This window comes from Chelonoidis abingdonii, chromosome 1, assembly GCF_003597395.2.
Source record: "Chelonoidis abingdonii isolate Lonesome George chromosome 1, CheloAbing_2.0, whole genome shotgun sequence".
In the NCBI taxonomy this organism is placed as follows: Eukaryota; Metazoa; Chordata; order Testudines; family Testudinidae; genus Chelonoidis; species Chelonoidis abingdonii.
In genome coordinates, this window is record NC_133769.1 from 252575173 (window position 1) to 252596113 (window position 20941).

The window sequence follows — 20941 nt, forward strand, 5'->3', positions numbered from 1 at the left end:
TGTGATCCTTGGAGACCCCACTTACCCGTTAATGTTGTGGCTCATGAAACCATATACAGGGAATCTTGACAGGAGCAAGGACTGATTCAACTAAAGGCTGAGCCTGTGCCGAATGACTGTGGAATGTGCTTTTGGCCATTAAAGGGGCACTGGCGATCTCTGTATGGGAAGCTAGACTTGGGGGAAAGCAGCATCCCTGTGGTTATATCTGCGTGCTGTACCCTCCATAATATTTGTGAAGGGAAGGGTGAAACATTCAGTCATGGACCTCGAGGTTCAACGCCTGAGGCTGAATTTGCACAGCCAGAGAGCAGGGCTACTAGAGAGGCCCAGCACAGGGGCTTCAAGGATTAGGGATGCCTTGAGGGAGGAATTTGAGGCTGAAAAACCAACAGTAATGTTTGGTGCCTTGCACGGGAGTGAAGTGCAGTGGTTACAATGTTAGTAGGAATCTGTTTTTTCCTAAGCTGATTTGCAGTGCCTGTTTCTTTCCTGGGCTAAGGTATCTTTGACTTTCTGCAATAATAAAGACTGTTTTCAAAGCCAAGAATTCATTTATTGAAAAGAAAATAACTTTATTGACAGACACACAACATTTTGGGAACCTAAAAGGCAGGGGGTGGTGGGGAACTGTACAGTCACAGGTTTGAATATGTCCTGTCTGGAGTGCTGTGCAATGACTGCTGCACTTCAGGATGCCTATACTGCATGGTGATGGGGGTTGAGTGCAGAGGGTAAGGGTCGTAGTTCTCAGGGCTGGTTGGTGAACGTACAGGTGTTGGAGGCAGCTGGTGGTGGTAAGAACCTGGATGCTGGGGAAGGGGGTTTTGAGCTGACATTGGGGCAAAAGGGAAAGAGCTTTGGGACGGGGGGCGGCAGCACGGTAGTGCTCTGCCTGCATGGCTACGAGTGCCTGGATAGAGTCCGCTTGGTGCGCCAGGATGCTTATCAGCTGCTTTGTGCTTTCTTCCTGGCTGCTGCATTTCTCTGGTGGATCCTGCTTTCCCTTTCCCTCCAGTCCTGCACTTTTTTGATTCTCTCTGGCAGAGTGATCCATAACTGCTTGCAGCAGGTCGTCTTTGCTTTTTCCGCGGCTTCTTCCAGGTTTTGGAGTCTTTGAGCTGTTGATAACACGGGCAGCGAGAACTCAAGGTTGCTTGTGGAAAGGCAAAAAAGGCACACTTAACAGAGGCAGCATTGTTTATATCTCAGACAGTTATTCCCACACAGTGAAGGAGTTTACAGTCTTCACAATAGCATAATTTTCCCATCCCAAAGAGAGTGCACATAACCCACAGGAGCCCCAAAATGGTGAGTAAGGGGGACTGATTGCTTCAGGGCTGTACTGTCCTCGGGGTTTCTGTGCGTTGGGGAAAGCAAACAGCTGCAGGGGGCACCTACACTGAACGCTATCCCAACGTTTTCCACAGGAGTTGATCCTGGAAGATATCTCACTGCTGTGGGTCACCTGGGAAACATTGGAGGGTCTTCTACAGCAATGTGGATTCCGCCCTGGCCCCTATGCAGCTTGCCTGTGTGCAGCAATGGTCTCCCCACCCCTTGCGGTACAGTGGCGTGGTCACGTTAGCCTGACTGGGACAAGGACTACAGTGGCTCTCCCAATAAACTTGCGCAAGTGCATTGCCCATGATTTGGCTGAAACTTTTGAAGAGATTACCGAGGCTGATTACCGTGACGTGATAGACCACGTCAATGCGCTATTCCGCATCTAGGCATGCATGCATGCAGCCCTAACCCTCCCTCCTCTCCCGAAAAATTTCCATCATGAAAATAAAAGTCGCTGACCGGAAACCCGCTCCTCTGTTTGTCCTCCACCAAGTACTGGCTGCTGCAACTGGCTACCTTCCTCCTGACTTGAGAAGAGCTCCTGGCTGCATGCCTCCAGGGACTCCGGGGTGTCTCCCCCCACCCCAGTACCCTCACTCTTGCTTTCCTCCTTCTCCTCCTCCTCACCCCGCTCTGAAGTGTCCATCGTGGTCCTCGGAGTGGTGGTGGGGTCACCCCCAAGTATTGTGTCCAGCTCTGTGTAAAAACGGCAGGTCGTGGGGGCAGCACTGGAGCGGCAGTTTCCCTCACGGGCTTTGCAATAAGGACTCCACAGCTCCTTCACTTTAACCCTGCACTGCAGCGCGTCCTGGTCATGGCCCCTTTCCAGGAAGGCCCTTGATATCTGCCCATAGGTATTGTAATTCCTGCAGCTGGAGTGCAGCTGGGACTGCACAGCTTCCTCCCCCCAAACACTGATGAGGTCCAGCAACTCGCCATTGCTCCACGCTGGGGTTTGTTTGTCATGTGGAGCCATGGTCACCTGGAAAGATTCACTGATTGCACTCCACACCTGGCTGAGCAAATAGGAAGGGGATTTTTAAAATTCCCGGAGCATTTAAAGGGCAGGTCACCTGAGGCCAGGGCAATAGAGTTTGAACTGATGAGCAGAGTGGCTGAACAGGCATTCTGGGATACCTCCGAATACCTCTGGAGGCCAATAACAGTGCTTTTGGTGGCCACACTGGCGGAGCAGTGCTGCATCAGCAGCGCTATAGTCATTATTCCCCAGGCCAAGGTGGAGTACATGCAGCGCTGTAGCCAGGGAGATACAGCACTGCATGTGCCTTGCAAGAGCGGGACTGTGAGTGAGTTGCAGCACTGTAAAGCCACCACCAGCGCTGCAACTCTCCAGTGTAGCCAAGCCCTTAGTAAAACTGTAGTCTTCATATGTCCACATCCTGCGGTCTTTATCCAATTTCTGGTCTGCCAAAGTGCACTTTGTCTCTAGTGGGAGCCTTGCTAGAGGGCAGGATTTGGCCTGTAACTAATTTGGAGTGGAGAAAATACTTAGCTCCTCACCAGGAACACAACATTCACATTAATCACGAAGTTGTTTTTGCTGTGTCTCAAAGCATCTTCAGTTATATTGTGCGTACATAATAGGGTCTGTTTTCAGCTGCAAGCCACTAGTGGGAATAGTGAAAGTCCTAGTGATGAAACTTTTAGAGACACTTGTAATGTTCAGCAAACCATACTGGAGTCACTTTGGCTGGAGAAAAGGCACAGAACGATTCATACTGATACTTTTTTTCTATGTGTTTATTTAGGAAGTTTTAATAAGTTTACAAATCCTTGCCATGTAACTATCAGAAACAAAACAATCATTACAACAATTAGCTTTTGTTTAAAGAAGACTACAGTAATCAGATCTTTATATTTAAGAGTGTTATATTACAGAGAGAGCATCAGTACAACACCTTTGTCATTTCTAGTTATTAAATTGAGTGAAATATCCATATACACATATTTAAAACACCAGCCATATCTAGCAAATGTTAAAAAAAAAAATTGACAGGTACACTGGGTTTTTTGCAGATGAATGTATTTTGTCTGACTAATGAATAAAGGTAACCAAATATCTAAGCAACTATTCAACCCTGCGGTTGTATTCGCATCTGATCCGCAATCCACAAAGATGGTCCATGGCTATAAAACGGATATTTGCAGATTTGCAGGGCTCCAAGTATTTATCTGTTCTCTGTCTATTTTTCTGGATATATAATTAATGTGGTAATTTTTCCATAACCACAGCTTCCCATATTTTTTTAACTATTCCTCTGTGGTTGGGCTATTTTTCTTTTTTCCAGTGAGAGGCTACCAATAGCCAAGCAGCTCCTAGCAGAAGCGAGATTAATTCTTCATTGCCTTTTGTGTGACCACTTCTACTAGGAAGGCCCAGGAGGATTCCCAAAGGATCATCTGGTGATAAATATCTAATGATTTGTGATATTTGGTTACAGATTGCATGCTAAGACATATCTGGACATGTCCACTATCTATGCATAAAGTCTCCTCTTTCACCATGATTTCTCCAACATTTATGTCCATTCAATCTCTCTATTTTTTTAAACTGACTGGTATGAGATACCATTGAAACAATATCTTCAAGAAATTTTATTTTATTGTGCTACATTATGAGTTTGCTAGTCTTCTTTTCCAGATCAAACCCCATTCTTTTGGGGATAATTTGTCTATCCAACAGCCTTTTCCCAGCATCTCATATATGGACAATATTTTTGTTAGGAAAACTTTGCAAAGATTGGCATAGATTAGTTATAATTTTTTTGTTTCTTAATTGACAAAACACCATTGTTTCTACTACTAAAGTTAGCTTTCTATCTAAAACAAGTTTTCTAGAAAATTAAAAACCATAATGCTTGGCTTGAAAATACCAGTATCAAGCAAGAGTGGGCCAGTTAAAGTTAGTTTTGATTGTAGAAAAGTTTCTTTACCAAATAAGTGGCAGATACAGTACTTCTATTAATTGCACAAGCATCTTGTTCAGACAGTCTGCTCAGGTTCCCGGAAACATGATTCAGCATTTCCTATGACCTTGTTATCAATATGGGAGTAGCTATGTAAAAGTGATGTTGTAATGCTTGGAAGGGAGTAGTTGCACTAATCCCAGTGTTGAACTTCTGAACATGCCCATTCTGAACAAGGGACCTGACTCTCCCCTGCCTTGCACCTTGTGTAGTCGTTTATATGTGTACAAAGTAGGTGTAAAATATTACCACTTGTGTGAATGAGTTTTACCCCCACTTTGTACAGGTGTGCAAGGCAGCAAAGAGCTAGTTCACAGTGGGCATGCTCAAATTTGTAATATGGGAATTAGCATAGTTATTAGTATACAAACAACACATTATCATATTTACATATCAGCTTCCATGTTAGCAATATCTGAGAGATCATCTTTCTCCCTTTCGCATTATTGCAACAGCTGAGATCATCTGAGGCTCTCAAGCTCAGCCAACCCTTGGTATAAATGGAAGGGGCTGGCAGAAAGGTGCTCTCCATAGAGGATCCTTAGCTCTACAATGTGCTTCCTTCCTGAATTCACCAGAGCCACATTGCAAGATTCATCTATTCTCCCAATTTGTTCCTGGGGACTGGGACATTAATTGGATGGGCCAGCTGAGACTGGAAGATATTATAAGAGGCTCATGTGACTTACGGGCCTGCCTGTTAAAATTATAGTAGAACTGGTTTTATTTCATTTATATATATATATAACCTTGTAACTAAACTGGAGCCAGAGATAGGAGCAATGAATAACTTTGAGTAAGTAACTAATAGGGCTGTCAAGTGATCAATAAAATAATCGTGATTAATCGTGCAATTAAAAAAATTAATCATGATTAATCACACTGTTAAACAATAATAGAATGCTATTTACTTAAATATTTTTGGATGTTATCTACATTTTCAAATATATTGATTTCAATTACAACACAAATACAAAGTGCACAGTGCACACTTTATATTTATTTTTATTAGAAGTATTTACACTGTAAAAAAACAAAATAAATTGTATTTTTCAATTCACCTAATACAAATACTGTAGTTCAATCTCTTTATCATGAAAGTTGAATTTACAAGTGTAGAATTATGTACAAAAAAACTGCACTCAAAAATAAAACAATGTAAAACTTTAGAGCCTACAAGTCCATTCAATCTTACTTCTTGTTCAGCAAATTACTCAGACAAACAAATTTGTTTACATTTACAGGGGATAATGCTGCCTGCTTCTTGTTTACAATGTCACCTGAAAGTGAGAACAGGTGTGCTCATGGCACTGTTGTAGCCAGTGTCACAAGATATTTATGTGTCAGATGCACTAAAGATTCATATAGGGGACATGCGTCCATACTGATGACAGGTTCTGCTCGATAACAATCCAAAGCAGTGCGGACTGACGCATGTTCATTTTCATTACCTGAGTCCTCCTGGCCAGAAGTATGGAAACTGAAATAAGAGAGACTTCCTGGAAAACATATACAGCTATTACATTGCATTGTCTGGCACTGGATGATTATATAGCACTGTAAATGTACATAGTGCTTTACAGTGGTAGAAATGTACATGACATAATACCAGCCCTGAAGATCTAGTCTAATAGTATTTGTGTATATAAATGTAAAGCAGAACTTCATATTTCAGTGTGTGACTACGTAGGTCCTCTTGCAGTAGATCATTTTGTATCAAGATTAAAAATATTTGTATCTAGCTGTCAGGGACGGTGAGTTGTATGGGCCCTGGGTCAGCCTGCCTGCTGCAACCCAAAGTTTGAACTCCTCATCCCCGTCCCAGCCCCGTGCCAGAGCCTGCACCCCCAGCCAGAGGCCTCACCCTCCTGACCCCAAACCTCTTCCGCAGCCATGAGCTCCCTCCTGCACTGTGAGCCCCTAATTCCTGGCCCCACCCCGCTGCCCTCACCCCTACCTCACCTCTCTCACCCCACACCCCAATCTTCTGCCCTAGTTCTGAGCCCGTCCCACACCCCAAACCCCTTATCCACACCCCCACCCAGAGCCCTCACCTCCCTGCATCCCAACCCTCTGTCCCAGCCTTGAGCCCCCTCCTGCAGCGTGAACCCCTCATCCCTGGCCCCATTCTTTGCTTTGGAGTTGGCATTTCTTTCCTTTGTTCTTTATAAGTGGTTCTTAGGGGTACATTGCTGTGGGCATAGGCACCAACTCCGTGGGTGCTCCGGGACTGGAGCACCCACAGGAAAAAATTGGTGGGTGCTCTGCACCCACCGGCAGCCAAGCTCCCTGCCCTGTGCCCTCAGCTCACCTCACCTCCGCCTCTTTTCCTGTGAGCGCCCAGTCCCCGCTTCTCCTCCCAGTGCTTGCTGCCACAAAATAGTTGTTTCATGGTGTAACAAGCTGTGGGAGGGAGGGGGGAGGAGCAGGAACGCAGCATACTCAGGGAAAGAGGCGGGGCCGGGGTGGAGATTTGGGGAAGGAGTCCAATAGGGGCAGGCAGGGGCGGAGTTTGGAGTGGGGACTTTGTGGAAGGGTTGGAATGGGGGTGGGGTAGGGGTGCAGTCGGGGCGGGCTGGGAGAGTTGAGCACCCACCGGCACCAGGAGATGTTGGCGCCTATGTTTGTGGGTGCAAGACTGTCTGACTTGTAGGCCTTGTCTGCACTGGGTTATTTTACACCAACATAGCTTCATTTGTGCAAGCCCCTAGCGTAGACAATCCATGCCCAGTTAACCATGCTTGTGCTGACACAGTTTAATTCAGTGTGAAACCCCAGTGTGGACAAGCCCTTAGTAAGCTGACAACTTCACTTTATCTAAAAATTAGTTTTCTAAAAACAAACCCTTAAGGCACAACAGAAAAATGTTCCCCCTGTTATTCTTTTAAATTCCATTGAAAATACTGTTTGCTGCCTCCTGAAGAATATCACAAAAAACAAAATTTTATTTTAATTTTAGAAAGTATTTGCTTTTGAGGGTTATTGATCCAAGAGTGCTTGATTGTTTCCATATTCAAAAGAGTATCAATAAAGTTGATATTCTTAATTAAACAAATTTTTCTTACGATAGTGATATTGACAGGGAAACTGCTGGATGCTGTTTCCAGTCCATTTTTACATTATTTAAAAAAAATATATATCAGCTTACAAGGCAGTTGGGGAAGAGGGGGGACTTGGACCCATTCTGGGCACCATCAAAAATTATACGAACCTGCTGCCACTGCTAGTTGTACACTTTTTTCCAATAAAAGTTAAATGTGTATATCTGACAACTGTATGGTGACTTCTGATATGTGAGTTGGTTTCATCCAGTTTCTCTTAGGTGTCCAAATCATAAAAATCATGGTCAGTACTATTTGGCACCTAAGTAGACAGACAGATTAAATGGGCATAAGAATTAATTATTCTTCCTCTGGGCCAGGTTTGCAGAATCTTTACAGAGCAATTACCACTGCCCACACTTCTTGCTTTACCGCTGCCCGCACTGCTCTGTGCAGAGAGGACTTCAGTTTACACGTCTGTCATCCTCTGCTTATCAACATTAAATTCACTTTAAAAGTGAAAAAACAAAACAAACAACAAATCCAAACAAAAGGCTAAATGTATAAAATACTTGTAACAGTATTTCAGTATCGTCTCCTAATAGAAGGGTAGGTATAGGCAGCTCAATTTCTTTGGAACACCACAGAAAAGTAGCATTTAACGTAGCATAGACTTCCCTTTCCAATAGCATCCTTTACTTTTAAATTGCTTCTGGAAAAGTTCCTTCTCCCCACCATGCCCTCCAAAACACCAAAACAACACATACAAAGAAAATCAATCCTTTCTGGGCCTGATCTTGCCTGCCTTCGAAGGCATTAGGATTGCTGTATGGGTAAAGGGTACAGAATTGGAACTGTTAAGGGCCCAGTTATAGGCTTATAATATTAATTACATCATAATATTTAGTTTTGAAACTGTTACTACCACAATTTGGTATTAATGATTGATATCATGGCAATAAGAGAATGATTGTGATAGTGTGAAACAGATACTGATATTGAACTCTCATGTGCTTATTACCATCTGTGCTATCTGCTAGGAATAAACTTTGATTATGTATGTATGGATAGATAGATATACAGTCTTTTGTGTAGTAGAAATAAGAACTTACAAATTCCCAGAGAAGAATATAGCAAGGTGTTTGTTCACTATTGTATTAAAAGATTTTTCTACTAGGGAAAACTAAAACCTGTGACCATTTAAACAAAAATCCATTTATTTTTACCTATAATTGTCTTTATTCCTTTTGCTTTTACTACCACAAGCAGCCAATGAAAATACTTGTACTGTATAAATGGGTTCTCTCACACAATCCAGCTTCTGCTTGATTCTATACGTTATTGTTGTATCATAGTCTGTTGCCATAGAAACGATTGATGTGCCCAAGTACAGCCGTCTCACAATTAGTTTGTATTTTCATAGACTCCAAACTAGATTCATATTCTGCAGCTCTGATCTTGTTGATTACGAGTTGGAGAGAAACGGAAAGGGAGCTGATGTCCCTCCAAAGGCTGAAACTAATCCAAAAGACAGCTACATGTATTAACGTTGCTAACTCTCATGATTTTACTTGTCTTGTGACATTTGGTGACATTTACTAAGCCAATGACTCCAGCAACTAGGGCTTTGTTAGAATCTCCACATCATTTTATAAAAAAGTTTCTAGCCTTTGTGGTTGTGGTGCAGAAAACCTTGATAACGTGACTCCACACAGGCTCAGAACCCCAAAGAAAATAAGAACTGCAATATTTTTCACCTTATGATTTTTGGGGAGCTTGTATCGTGATTTGTAAATACTTGGGGTTGGCAATACTGATTCTCTTTTGAGAAAGCAAGCAAAAAAACAGCTGATTCCAAGCCCAGCTGAAACCATTCCCAGACATGACCAGGATGCATTAATGGTGTAACTTATTGACCAATTTCATTTCATGTGCATAGCTCAAAAGCCTATTAATATAGGATGACTATTTTCCAGTCTCTGATGTTTATCCCTGTAGGAAATATATCAGTGGCTGGCTTTTCTTGATTTGTACATTGGGTTTTTGTCTACAGCAATACATGGAGGGCAATGGTACCAGAGAGAGCTGCCTGTTTACCTGAACTTGGAGAATGTCACTTTCTTGTACCCTTGTACACTGTTCTGTCACCTTGTTCCATGAATAGAGAATATGGGATTTCTATTCCTCTGAGTCATTTCTGATTTCTGTTACATGATTGATTGTAGCTCACAGAAGCAACTAGCATGGACTAGGCTCAGTGGCTCCAGGAGAGGAATAGTGCCCAGTGAGTATTATGCTAAATTTGCTTGACCCTATGCCACATCCTATTAGCTGAATGCCCACATCTGGCCCATAATCTCTGTCCTGTAGGATTCTTTAAGAATCACATGGTCTAATTTGTAGTTAACAAAGGAGCTTTCAGCACAATAAAACATCATGGATGGAGGTGGATTCACATAATCAGACCTCTGAAGTTGCCATGAGATTATTTCTCAAAATACCCAATCTCTAGCCTCATTGTGATTTTCTTAACCTTGTTTTACGACTATACCAAATGCTCAGTAGTTGACTGTACTGAATCCACTACAGACAGCAAACTGAGATGAGAGCTCTGTGCATCCCCAGGAAATAATCTAAAATGGTAATCAGCTTGCTGTTATTGTGCATTTGACATGAAATATTGTAAGTACCTATATGTTGTCTCTTGAGAAACTGGACCACACTCCTTTTGCTGCCCATCACTTTTATCAGGAATGCTAAAAGAAAAAAAACAAGTGGTTTTTAATTCTAGCAAGGGCAACAGTGCTGAGGTTTTCATTGTTACAGGAGCTTACAAGCAATTCTGATTTGTGTGTGACTTGAGATTTCATAAAGGATGGCAGGTATAAATCAAACTTCAACAACTAATAGCATATTTTTCTAAAAATATTGTGACTTGTCCAATCCCATTCAGGACCTAAAATGACAAACCTAGACAACAACCGAAGGCTAGGTCCACAAAGGAATTTAGGTGCCTATCTGCCACTTTAGATGCCTAAATCCAAAATTCAGATCCTTAAAACCACTGCCTAACCCTGTAGGTGCCTACATTCCCAAGGCATCTAAGTTTTGGGCAAAGCTCTCTAGGCCTCTTTTCTGCCAGTTGGCGTGCACACAGACACCTAAGTCCTGGCACTACCAAGAAGCTCAGCACCTAACTCACACCTAAGCCCCAGGGGATCCTCAGACTGAGATTTCATCACCTATCTGACCTGCAGGGCCTGTCTTGTAGGTATGCTCAGAGACTGCCAGCCAGATCAGGCTCTGTACAAAATGGAGAAAGAGGAAGGAGTGTGGCTAGTGCTCCCCCTGAGGAGTGGTTAGGGCACTCTCTTAGGAACTAGGAGTGGAGACTAGTGTTCAATTCCCAGCTCTGAATCAGGTATAGTGAGGTGTTGAACCCAGGTCTGCCATCTCCTCGGTGGTGAGTACTTTCACCACCAGGCTGTACAGTAGAAGGGAGGGTACCCCCACTGCTATATTGTATGAGAAAGGGCTGACCTGGCTTAAGCACCGAACTCCAGGAGAGTCGTGGAGCTTAGGCGACATGCCTCACCTGGGTTGTTTCTATTGGCTTCTGTGGATCTCATTCTTAGGTGCCTAACTCTCCCTGTGCATCCTGTAGGGATCCTGTGTGCCTAACTCAGAGCTGTGAGTTTCACCAGGTAGCAGAGTGCCTCAATATTAAGTGTTGCAACACTGAGTCTAAGTCCCATTTGTGGATCAAGTCCTAAATGCACCATGCAGTCACTTTCAGAGATGTCCAGCAGGATGGTGTAGGGCTTTTTAAATTGGTTTTGTATGTCATCTACCAGAGTCACCACTGACCTTCATCAAATCACACTCTTGTTTTACAGAGTCAAAAAGAACCCCCCTTCTGAGGTTTGGTTTTGTTAATGAACGGCATAGTTCAACCAAGTTGCATATACCCTCAGCCTACTCCCTAGATTTCACGGTACCTAAGATTCCTTTTCCACAGACACTGCCTTCCTCTCCCCAGAGGGCTACTTCTGCCTTCCTTAATTCCAGGATGGAGTCTAATGAACTACTCCAGCCCTAGTAAGTTGGTCTTAATTAACCTGCAGATCCCTACTGGGTTCCAACATCTCACAAGGTGAAGCAGCAGGAGAATCCTGCTAGCCTGATATAGTGTGGTTTGTACTTCGTGAACTACAGCACTTGAATAAATAGGGTTTAATGCTGAGGGCCCTACCCAAGTATCTTTACAGTGAAAGAATATCTGCCAGGAGTTTTTAGACATTAGATTGTAGAACAGTGGTCTCTTTTGCACAGAAGGGAAAGTTCAGTACATCACCATTAGCATGTGACTCCATTTCTTGCCAGCACCCCTTCTCTGGGAGTGAGAGAGGTACTTAGCTGAGTTCTGACTCTCTGCTAATGGGCACCTATCTCTCTTGGAAGGAGACTGCCATCTGTGGCAAACCTCAGAGAGAATGTTTGGAGTAATTCCTTGATGTGCTTATCTGATGCAATTGTCCTCTTGGGGCTGATTTAGGACCACTGTAGTAACTACAGTTAGAACTAATTGGATTTTTTTAACCAGGGTTCCCAGATGTGACAGGGTAGTGCTGCTTTGTTCACTAAGCCTTTTTCATCCATGTTCTTTATTACATATAAAGTGTTTTCTTCCCCTTCCCTCCCACAGGTAGAAGGCTTCAGAGCCTTTATCTATGGCTCTGCTGAACCCCAGCTGGATACAGCTTTTTGCAGGATTCCAAACAAGAACAACATGAGCGAGACAACAGGCCTACCTTATCATATTCCATGACAACAAGTAAGCTTATCAATGGAGTTGCTGTTCTACTGAATGTTGGTATTTTTTTAACGGACACTTTTTCTTATGTCCATTAGTGGCTGACTCACCTCAACAAATTGGGCAAATCAGAAAAAAACCCAACATTCATCTTTGGCTCATTTCAAATTGATTGTGAATGACCCAGGGTCACTTAAATAACATTTGCAAATAAGTCGTGTGCAGCAGGATCAAACCTCTGTCCCTACATATCATCTTTTTCCTTTCATCAGTTTCACACCTTTGTCTTTTTAACCTTGTGTCTAAAAATTAATATTATAACTGTCATAGCACCTTTCTCCCAAATAACTCAGTGCACTCTCTAAGCATTCATTCATTACCGCAACACCCCTCTGAAGCAGGTGAGAACTAATGTGTTCAATGAAGTGGGGCAAAGTTAAGTGATTTGCCCAACGTCACACAGCAAATCAATGGTGGAGCTGGGAACAAAAGCTTCCTGCTCTGGCCACCACACTGTCTTCTCTCCTTGGACCATAAACATCACCATGCGCATGGGAATACTTGACACTTTTCATAAAAGTATCAAAAGATCATTTTTACTTTATCTTTGCCTAGATAATTCTGTGCTTTAGGTAAAACACAGCAGGTGATCCATTTGGTAGGGCACTAGAGTGGGTTTCAGAAGACTGGGGTGCTATTCCTGCCGCTGCCACAGAATCACTTAACCCCAAATTTTCAATGGTAGCCACTGGTTTTGGGTGTTCAAAGTGAGATACTATTGGCAGGGCCGGCTCCAGCTTTTTTGCTGCCCCAAGCGGTGAAGCAGGAAAAAAAAAAAAAAGATAAAACCAATTGGTGGCATTTGGGTGGCAGCTCAATCGCGCCACTCCATTCTTTGGCAGCAGTTCGGCGTCAGGTCCTTCACTCCCTCTCTTCCTCTTCGGCGGCACTTCAGCGGCAGCTCAAAGAGGAAGAGAGGGACTGCGAATTACTGCCGAAGACCCAGATGGGCCGCCCCAATAGCGGATGGAATGCCGCTTCTTTGTATTGGCCACCCCAAGCACCTGTTTCCTTAGCTGGTGCCTGGAGACGACCCTGGGAAAGGGCATTTCCTTCCTAGGTTATATTGGCGGTGAGAAAACAGAAAGCAACTAACTGTTACAAAGTGTTGGAACTCTTGTCTAAAAGGTAAATGGTCTTTATTAAAGGGGCCATGATTTCTGCTAGCCAGGCCTCCATTAAATTAGTAATAAAATAAAAACATGTTTTCATGCTACTTTTTAAGAGAGATGGAAGAAAATCAAAGCAGCACTTATTTTATTTCATTTTACTTTTTCACAAGTTTTTCACCTCAGCAGATTTAGGTCCAATTAAAGGCAAAGTTTATTGACTTCAGTGGTATCATGCCAGCAGAGAGTCTGGCCACAAATCTTGGTTCAAGTCACAAGCAGGAGTGGCTCCATGCACCAGCGCAGCAAGCTCGTGCCTGGGGTGGCAAGCCACGGGGGGCAGCCTGACGGTCACTGTGAGGGCAGCTGGCAGGTGGCTTTCAGCGGCGTGCCTGCAGGAGGTCCACCGGTCCCACAGCTTCGACGGCAATTCAGCGGCGGGGACGCCAATGGAGGAGAGGCACTGGCGGACCTCCTGCAGGCACGCTCCTGAATCCGTGTGACCAGTGGACCGCCTGCAGGTGCACTGCCAAAAGCCGCCTGCCTGCCATGCTTGGGGTGGGAAAAAACATAGAGCCGCCCCTGGTCACAAGGGAAAATCAGGTTGGTGGCATCACCTTAATCCTTAGTGGATATATATTGATATTGCAAACCATACTTTACCACAAATCAAAGTTGTTTTTCTGGAGAAAACAAGGACTAGAATAACAGGTTGGTTGAAGGACAGGATTTCAGTGCATTTGGCAGAGTTTTGTGGAAAAAACTGCTTAGCACCCTAGCTACAAATTTAGGACCTGATTCAGGAAAGCATTCCTACTCAGAAAAGCTTGTAAGCAAATGTTTAAGCCCCATTAACTTCAGTACTTTTCTGAATGGGCCTTAATTAGTATTGAGCTTTCTCCCTCATGTATGCTGCTGCATTGTATCAATCTTATCTATTTTTTTTTCACATAGTCCAAACAAACATGCCTGTTAGGGCTCAGGAGAGGAGAAACATCATAGTGGTGGATCCAATTTGTGGGAATTTTTTCAAATGCAGTTTGAAAGTCATCTGCACTGTCTTCTACACTTCTGTCCCATTGGCATTTTTCTGTTTGTTTAATCTTCAGATTAATCAAACTCAGTGCAGAGTAAGCCACATATTCGTGTTACAGGAATATTAATAATTATTACAGGCCTGATGTGCAATCCTTACTCTTGGTGTGAGCACTTACTTGTCGAGCAAATCCATTGATCCAAATTCTCAGCTGAAGTAAAAGGAGCTATGCCAGTTTATACCAAATGAGCATGTGCCCCATTAACTTCAGTCAGACTATCCATGGGCAGAAATACTCCCTAAGAGGAATAAGGATTGTACAGTGAACCCTATATCGCTATTTAAGAGTCAAGCAACTAACAATACCAAAAAGATAAAAATCAGCTCTTGAAATTCGACTATCTGTGTCTTGTACCAGCAGTGATTGTCTGTAGATCCAATTTCTTTGTTCAAATGTTTAAACTATGAGCAGGATATCCCCATGTTTTAGAAAGTAAAATAATGCATTGGTTCCAAAGTCAATTACTGAAGGTTATACTGAAAAATCTTACTAAACTGGAATGGCAAACTGTCCCTAATATTTGGCTTTGACAAAGCAAATTGCAGATTATAGGTAAAACATACCAAAGGACCATTTGGTAAGTAATAACAAGGCCCATAAAAAAAAAGGAGAAGGAAGGGCAAATGTCAGTCCCTCCCAGCTCAGTTACAGCTAAAATACCCTGCCTTGCATCACAAAATAAAAATTTCCTGGACTCTTCTGTGGTATTTTGATGATAAAAATCCCCAACAAAACCTGAATATCTGGGGCATTACATTGTGTCAAACATCTGTCCAAGGGTGATTGATGCTGTTTCATTTAAGGATATATTACTATTGCCAGGTGTATTGCTGTTACATTATACATTGTACACTGATGGCTGCAGACATTCATGCTGACACTTAGTGAACCCAAAGACTATACAAATTTAAAGAGAATTTAAAACAGTAAGGCTGAGTATTAATTTTTAAAATCCTTACCTGGCATTTCTTTCACTCTTAGTTTCCTACAGCAGCAATAGCTTTTTTGTTTAAAAGGACTGTTAATTACAGCTTTTTTCTTTTTTAAAAATGGATTGTAGTGATAACTACCTCCTCATTTTTACAGTTACTTCCAAAATACAGTACCATGCTCCAGAAACAACCCTCTCCCTCAGCTTCCCCTGAAATAAACAAATGTTACTTGAAACCTAAGGATGGAAACAGTATCATGGAAGCGTTCTAAAAATTAAAGCTCGCTCTGAACTGTTTACATTTCTTTTAGCTCAATGCACTAGCATTAAATTGTCTCTAACATTTACTGTAGTTTTAATTTCACTCTTTATAATTTATCTCACTTAGGTCCCAGCCCTGAAAAGACTTCTGAATTCACTAAGACTACTGACAGTGCATAAAGTTAAGCACGTGCATAAATCTTTGTAGAACTGAGGATTTAAAGTGCAACTCTACTCTGACCTGTGACTGTAAAAATGACATTGTGGAGTTGCATGTTTAGCTCATTGTATCACTCGTATTGAAGTCAATGGAAACAATACCATTGGTGTTGTTTGGAATTGCATTGGGTCCTTATTGTCTCTCAATGACTTGTATACCAAATAAACTTAACTGAGCTGTAATTTTTTAAACTGCTAGGCTTGCAAACTCAACTTGGGCTCTACGATCTGCCCTTTGACCCTCTGGTTGTACTGTATTTACAATTGTATTCTTGTAACCAGTTCACAATCCATATGTGAACCAATGACAACAACCATGGTTGAGTTATGTGTCTGGAGCAGCCTTTTTCAGTGATACAACTGTCCCAGCCAGTCTGTGTCTCTATATCTACCATAGTGCCTAAACATGATCTGGGACACTCTGGGTGGGTATTCCATAGTGCCTTTGCATGAGACAGAGGATGTGCATGCAGCAGGAGACCAGCAGCATGTGGACAGCACACTCTGGGGAGTCTGGCAAGAACAAAGACTGGCCAAGAGTAGCAGGGTGGACTACTGCTCCAGCCCTGAAAGGGTTAAAATAGCCCTGGATAAGGGCTGGGGCTGGAGAAAGCAGCCTTTTAGGCTGGGCTGATTGGGGGAAGTGGCGGCAGCTGGGGCCATGCCCCAAACTAAGCAACAGGCCCTTATATAAGGCAGAGAAGCCAGGAGCACAAACAGTCTCTCTCTGCCTGTAGAGGGAGAAGGGCCTGGCTGCAGGGAGCTAGTACTGGGGGTTGCAAGGTGCAGCCCAGGGGTAGACCAAGGCAGCAGGTCCAAACCCTCCTTGTCAGTTATGAGTTGGCTGATACAGCAGTCTGCCCTAGGGCGTGGGGCTAGATAACGACTGGCAGTAGCCATACACTGAGGCAAGGTGGGAATAGAGGGTGAGGGTTCCCTAGGCAGGGGAGACCCTGAGAACAAGGGGCCACTGCCAGAGGGCAGCACCCTATGTAAAAGGGCAGTGGGTCCCAGGAGGGAGACGGGGGCCTGCAAGGACAGGTGGATTACTGGCCTGCAGAGGGCGCTCCAAGCTGGAATTTGATCTAATTCCCGAAGTGACCAGCAGGATGCGCCGCGGGGGAGAGGCTGCCCGGTTACATGTGGTGGAGAATGCGGGCATCAGTGGTCCGCCCCTGATACAAGAGGCTAGAAAAAGGACAGTGGAACTAAGGCCTGAATATTGGGAAGGTGGAGAAACTGAGGCAAGGGGTGATGGATCCCTGTTACACTGGGTTCTTGTTTGCTGAGACTCCAGGTGTAGTCCATGGGTGGGGTTTGGAGTCAGCACCCCAGCGGAAGGGGACTGAGGACCCACCGGGACTGGAGGAGGTGCAATGGGCCCTCCAAGGACAGATGGCCCAGCTGGTGGAGGAACAGCAGGCCTTGCAGAAGCTCCTGCGGCATGTGTTCAGGAGGAATGGCCAAGGGAGGAGCCCAGCCCTAGGGCCAGGAGGCCTGGAGCAGAACTAAGGACTTGTTATGTTTGTGCCAGGAGCGGGCACATAAAACGGGACTGTCCCTATGGGGCTAGGGGCAAGGTGCCTCACCCCGGATTGGGATAGCACCCAGTCCCTTGGACGGTGCGCTGGGAAAGGGAACCCTGGTGGCGGCGGGCTTGTTGGGCCTGTGGAAGGTGGGGCCATCTTTGGCGGGACTGCCTGGCCCGAAGGAACATGACCCAGGACAATCCAGGAAGGGTTGGCCCAGGGAGGGACAATGGGAAGAAGCAGGAGGCCTGGGCAACATGGAGGCAGGGAGCCTGTTGGCATTGCTGGGAGCTGGGCCATCTGAGGAAAGATTGCCCCCTAGTGGGGAGGGCAACACAGCCAGAGACAGCGAAGGGGGTGGCTGACCGGGCAGTGGGCCACCCAGGGAAGGTGGTGAAGACTGCAACTGGGATGGTGGGGACCCTGCGAGAGGGTGGGACCCAGACCATCGCCAGGGAGGTCATTGATAAGGAGACCCAAAGGGACTGGGCCCAGCAGGAGGCTGGGACCCAGGTGGGGGTGGAAAAGGTGACGGTGGGAACCCAGACCCTGCGTGTAAAGGATCAGGAAAACTGCCTGGGGGACCAGGACCTGTGGGCACGGCTAGAGGCTGTGGAGCAGGCCTGGCAGGCGGCACAGGCAGGGCTCCAAAAAGCCCGCCAAGAGAAGGAAGCCCTGGCCTCCAAACTGAGGGACAGTGAGGAGAAGCAGGCGCGGCTGGTGGGAAACCTCCGGGTCGCACAGGCCAGAAGGCCCCTTGATTCCCCAGGGTGGGGGTTTTGAGGGGGGAGGTGTGTAGCAGGGTGGACTACTGCTCTGGCCCTGAAAGGGTTAAAATAGCCCTGGATAAGGGCTGGGGCTGGAGAAAGTAGCCTTTTAGGCTGGGCTGATTGGGGGAAGTGGCGGCAGCTGGGGCCATGCCCCAAACTGAGCAACAGGCCCTTATATAAGGCAGAGAAGCCAGGATCACAAACAGTCTCTCTCTGCCTGTAGAGGGAGAAGGGCCTGGCTGCAGGGAGCTAGTACTGGGGGTTGCAAGGTGCAGCCCAGGGGTAGACCAAGGCAGCAGGTCCAAACCCTCCTTGTCAGTGATGAGTTGGCTGATACTGCAGTCTGCCCCAGGGTGTGGGGCTAGACAATGATTGGCAGGAGCCATACACTGAGGCAAGGTGGGAATAGAGGGTGGGGGTTCCCTAGGGAGGGGAGACCCTGAGAACAAGGGGTCATTGCCAGGGGGCAGCATCCTATGTAAAAGGGCACTGGGTCCAGGGAGGGACATGGGGGCCAGCTGGGACAGGTGGATTACTGGCTTGCAGAGGGCGCTCCAAGCTGGAATTTGATCTAATTCCCGAAGTGACCAGCAGGACTCGCCTAGGGGGTGAGGCCGCCCGGTTACACCAAGCCATTCACGGACATGATGCACTGCAAGTGTACTACAGTATAACAGCATTGCACCCTGGTTATAGGAAGACAACCATGTGCCAGCTTAGGCTACTAGCAAGAGTAGCTGCAGGATAACTGCCACATTTATTAATTGCACATTTACCATATTATGTGTAGGCACAAAACACAGTTAGAGCCACCTATGTTACCAGCTGGTTAAAATGTACAGTGTAGACAGGGCTCAAAATAAAGCTGGATCTTTCTAGCTCTTGCATCGTCACCTATGACAAAGGTGAGATTCTGTGTTGTGCCTCCTAGAGACAGAGCATAGAATTCACAGCCCAGGGAAGGAGTAAGAGTGAGTGCTAAGGTAGCTTTAAGTCACTTTTGTGTTCTCTTGATCCTGGGTCGGAACAACCTCAGCTGTGATTCAGAGAGGCGTGCGGGGCCTGTTTAAGTTGGGGCAGTCTTTCCAGGCTAGTCTATTGGTTGCAGCACTGCTCAGAATTTCCACAGTGTTGCATGCTATAGCCCCACCCCAACATACCTTCCTGTCCCCAGCCCCAATCCTAGTATGCTCCCTTCTCCAAGGCTTGGGGGTGGGGGGGTCCTCAAGTGGCAAGGATTTGTTTTGAGAAAGCAGTGTGTGTACTGAAATCAGGCTTAAAACAGAAAGTGAATTTCATATGGAACAGTTCTGTGCCTTCACAATGAATGCAGAGGCCTTGGACTTGTTTACATTACAGAGTTTTGTCGACATAAATTAAGCTGACAATCAAAAACCAGTATAATTACATCGCTTGTGCATGTTCATCCTATGCTCCTTCTGTAGGCAGAGCACGTCCACACTTGGTGCTCTAGCATCGACAGTGAGAGCAGTGCACTGTGGGTAGTTATCCCACTGTGTTGCTCGCCGCCTTCTGCAGCTAGGTGTTGTGGCAAGGCAGAATGGATTGCAGCACATCATAGGTGCAGGCTTAATGTCCCATGATGCAGTTCTTTCCATCCCAGCATTCCATGGGCTTCCAACTATGTTTTGCGGCATTTTTCAACGCCTGTGTTTACTGTGCGCTTGCCATCTCTGTCTGAATAGACTGCTGTTTACTGTTGTGGTCACTGTTATGAACATGTCACTGATGGTCATGCAGTATATCATAAGCTCCCAATCTCAAGAGGAATCAGAGTTGCCTGACCTGTGGTGTGTGGTGAAAAGAAACAACACCAGATTACTTTTGGCACTCAGGGAGCAGCTGCACATGATGGACTGCCACTTTAGGGTTTTGGAAACAAGCACTGAGTGGTGGGATTGCATCATTATCAGGGCCCATGCAAGGAAGTTTCATGCCCTAGGCAACAGTTCCACCTTGCGCCACCCCCTTCCCCCCCCGCCACCCCCCCTCCCGTGGCAGCTAACCATGCTCATCCGCCTCTCCCACCAGAGGAGCCCCCACTGTGGCAGCTAACCCAGCACCCCCCCCGCAGCAGCTATCCCCCCTGCAGCTAACTCCGCCCAGGGAGCCCCCCTCACGGAAGCTAACCCTACCAGGGGAGCCCGCCCCATCTCACCTCCGCTCCGCCTTCTCCGCTGAGCATGCCGGCGCCGCTCTGATTCTCCTTCCCTCCCAGGCTTGTAGTGCTGATTGGAGGAGAATTAGAGCGGGTGCTGTATGCTGAGTGGAGGAGACAGAGTGGAGGTGATCTGGGGCAGGGAGTGGTTCCCCTGTGTGCCCCCCCCTTCCTGCAGGCAGCCCTCCCTGCACCCACCCCTGCCCCAGCTCACCTCCACTCCACCTCCTCGCCTGAGTGGGCTTTTAGGCACCCTCAACCACTAGGTGCCCTAGGCAGCGTCCTAGTTTACCTAGTGGTTGCACCGGCCCTGATCATTATGCCGGTCTGGGATGATGAGCAGTGGCTGCAGAACTTTTGGATGCGGAAATTGTGTGCAGAACTTGCCTCAGGACTGTGGCACCAGGACACCAAAATGAGAGCAGCCTTCTCAGTGGAGAAGAGTGTGGCGATTGCTGTGTGGAAACTGGTGACTCCAGACTGCTACTGGTTCGTCACGAATCAGTTTGGAGTCAAGATGTCAATTGTTCAGGCTGCGTTAATGCAAATGTGCAAGGCCATTAATCACATCCTGCTATGAAAGACTGTGACTCTTGGC

General features: G+C 45.7%; 1 protein-coding gene across 1 annotated transcript; it reads right to left on the minus strand.

Moving 5' to 3' along the window:
• Positions 1 to 376: 376 nt before the first annotated feature.
• Positions 377 to 2338, minus strand: LOC142045990 (uncharacterized). The gene is made up of 2 exons (XM_075061252.1): positions 1807 to 2338; positions 377 to 1156 (listed from the first exon to the last, which is right to left on the minus strand). The coding sequence occupies exons 1-2, from the start codon at positions 2321 to 2323 to the stop codon at positions 639 to 641; spliced, it is 1035 nt and encodes a 344-aa protein (XP_074917353.1). The 5' UTR covers positions 2324 to 2338; the 3' UTR covers positions 377 to 638.
• Positions 2339 to 20941: the final 18603 nt, after the last annotated feature.